The following is a 12,052-nucleotide window of genomic DNA, read 5'->3' on the forward strand; positions in this document are numbered from 1 at the left end:
CTTTAAATAAGCTATTTAGTGGTGTTGGTAAAGGGTGGGGAATACTGAATTCTAGATTTCAAGTTAAAATTTACCTAGCAAAAAATGAAAACTTTTCAAATCTGAAGATATCACATGATTCTGCACATAGAACTACATCATTAATACCATGGGCCGATTTTTCAAACTCAAAAAAAAAAAATTCGCCTCCGTATGACACACCCTAGTGCTGTACAGTATATTAATCTCCCTTCAGTACCGATCAGTGTTGTCCACTTGTTCCCCTCAGGAGGTGCTGAAGTGTATGCAAGATGCTAGGAGGTAGGAGAGCTACAACCCCCTTGCTGGTGCTGGTGCTGTCGGGTGAGTTGACACCTCTGTTAGTAGGTCTCAGTTAAGTTTAGGTAAGTTGGTAATCGTGTGTAAAGTTGGTATCCCTGCTAAGAGTCCACATTTAAGTTGGCAACCTCACATTTAGTTGGTACCCTTGTTAGTAGCACTCAGTTAAGTTGTTAGCCCTACGTAAAGTTGGTGTCCCTATTAGTAGCCCTTGGTTAGGTTAGTAGCCGTGTTAAGTTGGTAACCCTTAGTTAAGTCGGTCACCCTATTCGTATCCCTGTGTTAAGTTGGTAGCCTTCTATTACATAGGAACATATGAATGGAGGAAACTGCAGCAGGCCTATTGGCTTATATTAAGCAACCCCGTTTACACCCAACCCCTATTGCTCGTATATCCACCCAACCTATGTTTGAAGCTATCCAGCGTATTCGCGTTAATGATGATGTTTGGTAAGTTGTTCCACTCATCCACTACTCTATTTCCAAACCAATGTTAGTGGCGTTGTGTTAAGCTGGTAACACGTTATTTTGGTAGCAATTTATTGTGTTACTGGACCTGTGTTAAATTTGTACCCCTGAGTTAAGTTGTTAGTCTTGTGTTAAGGTAGTGGTCTTCTGTTGGTAACTTGTCTAAGTTTGGAGCCATGTATCACCCCTGACAGTGTTGGCGGAGAAGCAACTGTTGGTGGAGGCGAATACCTGTCTGTGCAAAGAGGATTTCACCCCGGATATCATACAAGCCATCAGTGAATTCTCACATGAGAACCTTGTGGATCGAGTTCACACCTACACAGGCGCCAAGTCCGTGAACAATAAATATGAGCCCTGCATATGTGAAGACGGTGAGTTGGAATGCATCTTGGGGGGCCTAAATAACCTTGTTGAGTGACCACTAAATAATTATGAAGTAAGAACATATCTCAAGTGGCATTAAAATTATTTTCAAATTGCCACAAAGTAAATTTGCATTAAAAAAAAATATAATAAAAATAAAACTTTAGTAGGATAGAATAGCCAGTTCAGTGCCCACTAAATGAAGACTGTTAAAACCCCCATGACAAAGGCCATCATAATATCCCTTGTGATTCAATTATGTATTTTTTATTTATATTTATTTTTTGTTTTAATTTAATCAGGAAAGTTTTTGGTCTCGAACACATGTACAGTTGTTTATCTTCATAAAATATGTACCTGTATACACTAGAATCTGTTTATAACTCTTATAAGTACACACGAAAATCCACATTGTTGACTCACCCGCTTAAGAATTAGAAAAGTGTACATATTAATACCATTTACTTAAAAAAAAAAAATATATATATATATATATATATATATATATATATATATATATATATATATATATATATATATATATATATATATATATATATATATATATATATATATAAGCCGGTCGATATCACTCGCCTACATCACACAAGCTATCATACACCCATACAGAACATCAGACTCACTCATACACCATCAGGCACCGTCATAAACAGTATCAAATGCTATTACACTTGCTCTCATACTGTAGAGTGTGTAGACCGTTCTATATCACCCATAGCAACACGTTATTACTGATCCCTGCCTCTTAACATGAGCTTTTTTTTTTTTTTTTAAGGGCAACTTGAGAATGAATGAATGAATAAAAGCTAGTGACAGGGGGGAAAGAGGTTCAGGGGAAGGATAAAGGGAGGATTGAAGTGAATTTTAGAAGGAGAGAATTGGTGCAGTGGCTAAACACCGCTTGCGTGAGGGGTAGGCAATGTGCCCTGAGGGTGCAACAATCACAATCAGGACGAGGCAGAGGGAGGGCGGGAGCAGGACCGGGCAGGCAAAGGGCCAACGCGGGTGCTCTGGTTGTCGGTTTAGCTCAGGCAATGTTGGCAAAGCGGAGGAAGAACCGCCCCGCCACGGCGGTGGCGCAAGCAGAGAAGCGCAGGTGGACGGACGCACAGGCAACACTCGGTCAAAGAAATAGGGAAGGTGAAAATGGAAATGTAGCTAGTCGTAGGGTTGTTTGGAGAAAGATGAAGGTAAAGTCTTTGAGCTATGTCAAAGAGGAACGGAGCGAGTTGGAGGAAGGGTTTTGAATCTTTGAACTTGAAATGTCAAAGTATTCGTAGTAAGGAAGGATGAGCGTATCGTAGGAGAGTTTTTAGTAATAGCAGGAGACAGATTTGAGCTTTTTTGTCAAATTATGAACGGAGATGAGAATGATATATAGGTTGGTTGGTTTCAATCTTGAGTTAGGCCAACCAACTGGCCAATCACCGGGCAGTTCGAACGCGAGGTCTGATTTGTGGAACTCGCCGCTGGTTGGCTGGGAAGCGAACGGCAAGTGACCAATCAGCAGTTGTAGGGGAGAGTGTAGTGGAGGTCTCCTCTACAACTGCGTATCCGCATTCCAATGCGACAGTATCCTAGCAACCAAACGAGCGTCCCAGGGCGTCACCAGCTGCTACCGTATCCTAGCAACACACGGGGGGTCGAACCAGCAGTTCCCACGGGTTTTACTTCCGGCTGCTGTGTATATAAGCTCATGCTCTCAATTAAGATTCATTTCTACTCTACGTTCTAGAACATGCAACACCTCCCAGCAAGCTCCTCCCTGTCCAGCTCTCATTCAACCTGGAGGGCCAGCAACAGGCAACATCTCCTCTAGCAGAAGCTCCTGCACATCTACCTCCTAAAACGTGCTACTCACTGAACGTGTCTACTAAGCAATATACTTGCGGCATCTCGGCATAGGGCTGGTAACATGTAGCATATTTATATAAGAAAAGCCACTAACAGAGTTTCCATCCATCCATCCTGAGTGCTAGACAACATAGTATCACGTTACCCTACGATAGTGACTGGAAAACGCACTCACACAGGATGGAGGACGGACGGATCTCTCTACCGACCTTCAACCACAACGTAGAGGACTGGTTAGTTCATGTGGAAGCAACCCTCATGGGCTCTACAGCTACAGACGAGCAAAAGTACGGCGCCCTGCTCTGTTCCTTGCCCACTGAAGTCGCCACACAAGTCTCACAGACCATCTCCAACCCTCCAGCGAACAACAAATTCACCACCCTGCGGGATGCCTTAAAAATGCATTACCAACGGACCCGCCCCAGTCTCCTACAGAACCTATCTTCTATCTCCCTTGGAAACTCAACTCCGGGACTTCTCTGGGAGGAGATGTGCAGGTGGAACTCCCGGCACACAGACAGACTTCCTGACTCTATCCTGCACCAGCTTCAGGCACAAAAGCTACCCACACAAGTACGCACCATCCTGTCCGCAGTAGATTACTCTATGGCACCAGAACTATATGCAACCGCGGCAGACAGAATTTTCAACGAGTGCGCTGCTGCGCGCCTTGCTGCCACGGACAACCCCACGGTCACACCAGTACCTACCTCCGAACTTGTAAGCCGGGTCAACACCCCTCAGCCGAGCAATACCTCACAAGACATCAGGGACCTGTTGCAAACTTTGAACCGCAGGATGGACACCATTGAGCAGTTCTGCTTCTCCATACCCGCTGCTGGGCCAGTTCCTGACTCACGCACCACGCCCTACAAGTCCCGACGCACAGCAGCCAGCCCCCAGCACAACAAATATACCCTCTGCTGGTATCACCGGACTTTTGACCCCAATGCTCAAAACTTTGAGCTCCACTGCACCTACTCGGGAAACGGCAACAACAGAGGCTGGTAGACGCCTCAGCCCTGTCCCTTCAGGCGTCTCATTACTGCATGTCACCGACCGCACCTCCGGCAAGAAGTTCCTCGTCGACACAGGTTCATCGGTCAGCATCATCCCTCCCTCACTACAAGACACGTTAAAGCAACCCTCTTATGACCTGTTCGCTGCCAACGGTACCCCCATCGCCTCCTACGGCGTACGCACCCTCGCCTTAGACCTCGGTCTGCCCAAGACTCTGCGTTGGTTATTCGTGATCGCAGACGTGTCTCAACCCATCCTTGGTTTCGACTTCCTCACCATCCACAAGCTCGGCTTCGACCCAAGCCATCTTTGCCTCATCCATGAGCCTACAGCACGCAAGATCTAGGGTTCTCGTGCCAGACTCACCGACACTATCACCTGTCTTGCGCCTTCCAACGAGTTCTCCTCCCTGCTCGATGAATTAAAGGAGCTTTTCTCACCCCGAGTCTCTCTACCCCCACAACCTACGTCGGGAATTTTCCATCACATCGAAACCGAAGGTCCACAAGTCTTCTCACGCCCTCGCCGCCTGTGCCCTGAGCTCCTGAACACAGCCAAAGCAGAATTCAACAAACTACTGCAAGACGGCATCATCCGTCCTTCAAAGAGTCCATGGGCATCGCCTCTTCACATGGTTCCTAAGCAGACACCTGGCGACTGGAGGGTGTGCGGCGACTACAGAGCCCTGAACCTCGTCATCAAACCTGACAGGTACCCTATTCCGCATGTCCAGGACTTCCACCACAAACTTCATGGCAAGACTATCTTCTCGAAGATCGACTTGGAGCGTGCCTTCCACCAGATCCCTGTAGCACCTGCAGCTACCCAGAAGACAGCCATCACCACTCTGTTCGGACTCTTTGAGTATGCTTTCATGAGTTTTGGCCTGCGCAATGCAGCACAGACTTTCCAGAGGTACATGGACCATATGCTTCGCGACCTCGATTTTGTCACCGTCTACATTGACGACATCCTCGTCGCATCTTCGACGCCTGCCGAGCACCAGCACCACCTACAACTCCTCCTCCAACGCCTGCAGAACAACAACATGAAAGTTCATCCTGCTAAGTGCGTCTTCGGAGCCTCCTCCATCGACTTCCTCGGTCACAGAGTCTCGCCCAGTGGCATACAACCCCTACCACAGAAGATAACTGCCATTAGGGAATTCCCCAAACCTGAAACGGCGAAGAAACTCCGAGAATTCCTGGGTTTAGTCAACTACTACCACCGCTTCATCGACAACGCTGCCACCGTCCTAGTCCCCCTCTACGACCTTCTCAAGGGACTTCCAAAGAAGTCTTACAAGCCTCTCGTGTGGACTCAAGAGGCTGTTACGGCATTCACCACTATCAAACAGCACATTACACGCCTCACCCTCCTGGCCCATCCCGCACCTAACGCCCGGACCACTCTCATAACAGACGCTTCTTCTACTGCAGTGGGCGCCGTCTTACAGCAGGAGATCAACGGAATTCTCACGCCCGTTGCTTTCTTCTCACAACGGCTTCAACCACCACACCTCAAGTACAGCGCCTTTGATCGAGAACTCCTGGCCATATACCTGGCTGTCAAACATTTCCAGCACTTCCTCGAGGCCCGTCAGTTCACCATCTTCACTGATCACAAGCCCCTCGTCCACGCCTTCGCTTCAGCTTCCCAGTCACATACACCTCGTGTCCTGAGCCACTTGGCTTACATCTCGGAGTTCTCCAGCGACGTCCAACACATTAAAGGCAGCCACAACGAGATCGCCGACGCCCTCTCTCGTTGTATATCCAACATTCTTCCCTCATCTCCACCCATTGATTATGGGCAGCTAGCCGCGGCTCAAGAGAAAGACTAAGACCTGGCAGCATACAAGACATCCCCCTCAGGCCTCATACTCCAAGAACTCCCTGTTCCTGGCACAAAGATAAAATTGTGGTGCGACGTATCCTGTGGGCAGCCTAGACCGTTCGTGCCTCACGTCCACCGCCGCGCTGTTTTCGACCGCATCCATGGTCTCAGCCACCCGGGTGTGCGGGCCTCCCAGCGCCTCCTCACGCAACGTGTCGTCTGGCCCGGCATCAAGTCTGATACTAAGAAATGGGCTGCCCAGTGCCTGGCCTGCCAGTCCTCCAAAATACATCGTCACATACGGGCCCCCTTACAAACCTTCCCTATTCCCAAAGGACGTTTTCAAGTAGTACACCTCGACATCGTGGGACCTCTTCCATCAGCCTACGGTAGCACCTACATCTTCACCTGCATCGGCCGTTTCACCAGGTGGACAGAAGCAATTCCCATGCCCAATGCTACAGCAGAGACTACTGTCCGCGCCTTCATGTCCGGTTGGGTTTCCCGTTTTGGCCCCCCCGCAACCGTAATCACTGACCGAGGAGTCCAGTTTGAGTCACAACTCTGGCAGCACCTCCTACAGTTCCTCGGCACGTCTAGGCAACGCACTACAGCATACCACCCTCAAGGCAACGGCATGGTAGAGCGTTTTCACCGGCAGCTGAAGGACGCATTCAAGGCACAGCACGACCCTTACAGCTGGACTGATCCTCTTCCCTTAGTGCTCCTCGGCATCCGTGCGTCACACAAGGAGGATATGGACTGTAGCCCAGCAGCACCATCAACAAACTACGCCTGCACCAGTCTACCCGCAGTTACCACCGGCAGCAACACCACGCCCACGACATTTCTGGGCACCCTCTTTTCACCCTCATGTACACCCTGTTCCTGCTGTTGAACCTGCTCCTGTCATAGACCTCCCTCCTGTCATAGAACCTGCTCCTGCCATGGACCCTCCTCCTGACCTGCATCATAGAACCTGCTCCTGCCATGGACCCTCCTCCTGACGCAGCCCCTGCAGCAACAGGAGCACAACAACCATTGCTTGTACAACCTCCTCTAATCCCAAACCCTCTTTCTCCTCCTAATTCTCCCACAGGTTTTGTGTCACTAGACGGAGTTGTTACACGTAGCGGCCGAGTCATACGTACACCTGCCCGGTATGTGTTATGTGTGGGACACAACCCGGACAACATCCAGCTTCCCGCCTCGCCGGGAAGGGAGGGGGAGTATTGTAGTGGACGTCTCCCCTACAACTGCGTAGCCGCATTCCAATGCCACAGTATCCTAGCAACCAGCCACCTGCTACGTCTTCCCTAGCAACCAAACAGCGGCCCAGGGGGGGGCGTCACCAGTTGCTACCGTATCCTAGCAACGGAGTCAAGAAACCACCGACTTCCCACGGGTTTACTTCCGGCTGCTGTGTATTTTAGCTCTGTCTCTCCATTAAGATTCATTCTACTCTACGTTCCTGAACACGCAACACCTCCTCCAAGCAAGCTCCTCGCTGTCCAGCTCTCATTCAACCTGGAGGCCAGCAACAGGCAACGTCTCCTCTAACGAAGCTCCTGCACATCTACCTCCTTCAGCACGCTACTCACCGAAAGTGTCTACTGAGCAGCTCCTCACCACACGGCATCTCCAGCACCAGAATATCTTTCATATAACTTATATTATATAAGAAAACCACCACCTTAGAGTTTCCATCCATCCATCCTGAGTGCTAGACAACATAATATCACGTAACCCTACAAGAGTATCCACTTCACCCCGTCAACACTGTTATGCACCATCACATGCAAGCATAATGCATATACAATGTCGCATTACTCACATCACACGCTATTATTTACCAATACGCTACTTTTCACCGCAGTCCGTCACACATCACACGCTATCATACTCCGTCATGGATCTCAGTCATCTCACTATCATACTCCACCATATGCTATTATTCACCGTCACTTCAAATGTACATGCTATTACTCCCTGTCACACTACGTCATGTACCGTCAGGAGTACCCTTTCTGCCCACAGTTACACGGCTAGAGGTAAAGTTATCTACGCCAAAGAATGACGTCGATTTAACCGAGGAAGAAACTACGTCTCTCGTCGCTAACATGACATCAGAGGTAAAGATCACACCCTTCCTGACGTCATTTGTGACACTATTTCCTAGGGTTATCTTGGTCTCATTTTTTCTTCCTCACTCCTTTACTCATGTTGCTTTACTATTGTCAACGGCAGTGATATAAACTATCTTATACTGTACCCTTCTTCTGTTCCCACTTTTTGTAAGCTGGTACACAAAAGAAACAGAAATCTCAAGAAATGTAGAGAATGGTAAGGGAGAGTAATACTGTATATGGATAAAAACAGCAGAAAAGCATTGAAACAACTGACCGATTGCCAAGTAATACACTGACAAGTGTCGAAGAGGATAAAGTAAAGAACAATATTAGAACACACACACACACACATACACACACACACACACTTTCACATATTTTAAGCGGAACGAAATGCTAAGTAAAGGATGAAAGTGCTCGATGATAGGATAAATGTTCAGTAACGGAAGAAAGTGCTCAATAACGGAAGTATTCAGTAATGGAAGGAAGTGTTCAGTAATAGAAGAAAATGTTCAGTAATGGAAGGAAGTGCATTGATTATTGTCTTATTGTCTTCATAATATTCTAATGAGTGTTCTATATTGAGGAAAATGTACTTAAGGAACGTTCTTTTTTCGCAGTTGTATCAGCGCTTCCCGATAGATGTGACTGATGGTGACTTCATCACAGACCTGGATTTAATCTCGTATAATGTGACCTCTGAGATTACAGCCACATCCTTTAACTTCGTCGTCTTGGTTACACTTCGGGGCAGGAACTCATCCTACTCGAATTTGGTAAGAAATTGCACGGAGACTGTACTATTACTGTAATGCTCATCCTTCCCTTTACTTACCCCTAACTATAAGGACCGGATCCTAAGCCTCAGCCCTTAGTATTACCAACCTAACATAAAAATAAATAAAATTGGGCCCAATCCACAATAGTCCTAATCCTAATAGACCTCTGTCAAAGCCTAATGGTCCTCAAGTCTAAATCGACCCAACCCTATTGTTAAGCTACATGGGAGCCTCGACCTCACCCCTATTGGTTAAGTTAGCTGGGGGCCTAGACCTCAGCTCTATTGGAGCCTATTAGAATTAGGCCTTAATCATATCCGTAGTTTAGGTAATAATTTAGGCTGAACTAATGTATTGGTTCACTTCCACAGCCGGAGCCGATCACTCTCCCAAGTTCCGACTCAACGCTCACCTTAAACAGTGTGACAGGTACAGTGCTCACGGTCAACACCCTCAAGATACTATAGTTTACTGGACCACACCTGTTGCCATTATTTTGTGACTACAGAGTGTGTTACAGTGTGTTTTTATGTTATATTGATAGTTTATGGTGTTATAGTGATAAAGAATGTTAATGATAGTGTTTTACAGTGATATAATGTACAGTCACCCAAAAAACTCCTGTCGCGAACCATGAACCCCGAGATTCAGACTCTTGAATCCGAAGCATTTATGGACAGAATAATGTATCAGTGTCTACTGCTTCGGGTTCACGAGTCTGAATCGTGGTTCGCGACAGGATTTTTTTGGGTGACTGTACCAGTGATAGCTAGTGGTAGTGATATGGTGTTTTACAGTGTAACAGCGATATATCAAAGAGTAATATCAGTTACAGTGATAAAGTGTGTTACAATGGTGCAGCACATCACTCAAAAATTGTACCTGTGCGTTACAGTATTACAGTGTGCAGGTGACCCACCCGCCCCGCTGACCAACGGGAAGGATAACACTGCGGAGGGCAAGCTGGCAGGTGCTAAGGCACACTACACCTGTGATACTGGATTCATGTGAGTTCTACCTTCATGTGTGTTTTCCTGTTACCTTAATGAGTTCACACATTACGTTGATGAATTACCTTAATGAGTTCACACATTACGTTGATGAATTACGTTAATGGGTTCACACGGTGTTTTGATAAGTTACCTTAATGAGTTCACATTTTATTTTCATCATTTATTTTTGTGAGTTGCCATAATGAGTTCAGCAGTTACCTTGATGTGGTTCCGAAAACAGTATCGTACTGTTAACACCTAACAGAGAGCTTACTCTCAATAATACTTTTGGCTTACACGGATGTTGTATGACCTTTACATTTACTTTTATCCTCTTCGCCACTTGTCGGCTCGTTAGCTGCTTGGGCGGTCGGTCACTTCTCTGTTACGCACTGTTGGCAAGTACTGGGCATGCAATGGCTCCTGAATGTATCTGAACCTGCTCCAGTGTTGGTGAAGTCTAGTCTTCAAAGAACTCACACCCACTTTTTACTCTGGCAGATTGTTCCAAGAGTTCACAATTCTCACTCAAAAAAAAAATCGTCACAGTTTTCTGAACTTGTGGGTTCTTCAATTTTGAGCTGGGACTCCTTGTGGGGCGGGCGTCCGCCAGCTCCAAGTATGGACACTCGACTGAGTAGTGCCTTCTGAGATGTTTATACACCATATCTCGGGCACCAGACGGGGTTACAGTACTCCCCAGACGGGGATGCACCTCACTCTTGGAGAGTGTTGTGAGGCATGGACTGTCTAGATATTTGTACGACCTTCTTAAGGCGGCGTCACACTAGCATTTCTACTGTCAACTTTTTCATTACTGTCAACTCTTTTCACGAATCGTCGAAGTTGTCGTTGGCTGTTTGTCAGACGGTACAGACCGTCTGCACTGACAACTCGTACGACAACTTACCGGAGTCAACTCAAGATCTATAATTGATACTACAAATAGTTAAAAAAATAAACTAATTTCTACTTAAAATATAAAGCTAAAATTATTATGAGATAAATATTACTCCTCTTCCCAAGAATACCCTTTATTACGTTTATTTTCGTGATTTTAAAAAGATAGGAAAATGTAATTTGTTGTTTACATTTTGACCATGCAGGAATTACATGACGGAGCCAACAGATAAAATAATTTCCCAAGTATGGACACGCTTCTCCGAGGAGTTTTTGGTGGACCAGATAAGGCAGCGCCGCTGTCTCTGGGACCACTAGGACTCTGCATACACCAAAAAAGGTGTAGAATTGCTGCACTTTCTTCGTCAGTTGGATCCATATTGTTTGTTGACAGTTGTCGAACGAGGGTACTGGCGAGTTGGTTCTAAACCGATGTGTGACGGTGCACAACAAAAAAGTTGGAGGATTTTCTGAAAGTTGAAAAAAAAGTTGACGAAAGAATGCCAGAGTGACGCCGCCTTTATAAGACTTACTAGCGAGAAGAAGGTAAATCAGGCAAATAAATTATTAGGTCTTATAAGAAGGTCGTTCAGATATCTAGACCGTCCCTCATAACGATCTTCAAGAGCGAAGTGCTTCCCCATCTGGAGTACTGTCACCCCGTCTGGTCCCTGAGATATGCTAGGGACTGTTAGTTGGTTGAAAATGTTCAAAGGAGGGCCACCAGACTGGTTCCTGCACTTCGACACCTCAACTACCCTGAGAGAATGGAGCGCCTGAACTTGCCTAGCTTATACTACGGACGGGCAAGGGGCGACCTAATTGAGGTGTATAAGCATCTCAAGGGGCATTACTCAGTAGCCGGTGTGCGTAACAGAGACGTGACCGATCGCCCAAGCGGCTAACGAGCCGATCAATGGTGAAGAGGATAAAAGTAAAGGTTTACTTGCTTGATTCACCTTCTTCTCACAACGGCCTGAGAACTTTAGTTTATTGTTAACACACACACCCAGGTCCTTTTCACATTTGGTTTCTATTAATGCAGTTTCTTTGTCCTGTTCCTGTTAGGACATGTGATGCGCCTCCTTACTGTTGGTAAGAAGTAGGTGCATTGTAGGAATTCGTGGTATAATGTTGTCTAGCACTCAGGATGGATGGAAACTCTAAGGTGGTTTTCTTGTATAATATAAGTTATATGATAGACAGTCTGGTGCTGGAGGTGCCGTGTGGTGAGGAGCTGCTCAGTAGAGACGTTCGGTGAGTAGCGTGTTGAAGGAGGTAGATGTGCAGGAGCTTCGTTAGAGAAGATGTTGCCTGTTGCTGGCCTCCTGGTTGAATGAATGCTGGACAGCGAGGAGCTTGCTGGAGT

At 46.7% G+C, this 12,052-nt stretch overlaps 1 protein-coding gene across 1 annotated transcript; it reads left to right on the forward strand.

Annotated features, from left to right (window-relative positions):
• Window positions 1–256: 256 nt before the first annotated feature.
• On the forward strand, window positions 257–11,001 carry LOC121871983. The gene is made up of 7 exons (XM_042374604.1): window positions 257–342; window positions 981–1,160; window positions 7,921–8,015; window positions 8,633–8,788; window positions 9,163–9,220; window positions 9,687–9,798; window positions 10,890–11,001. Exons 1-7 carry the CDS (start codon window positions 291–293, stop codon window positions 10,999–11,001), a joined length of 765 nt encoding a protein of 254 aa, XP_042230538.1. The 5' UTR covers window positions 257–290.
• Window positions 11,002–12,052: the final 1,051 nt, after the last annotated feature.

Source organism: Homarus americanus, unplaced genomic scaffold (genome assembly GCF_018991925.1).
Source record: "Homarus americanus isolate GMGI-L3 unplaced genomic scaffold, GMGI_Hamer_2.0 scaffold51476, whole genome shotgun sequence".
Taxonomy (NCBI): domain Eukaryota; kingdom Metazoa; phylum Arthropoda; class Malacostraca; order Decapoda; family Nephropidae; genus Homarus; species Homarus americanus.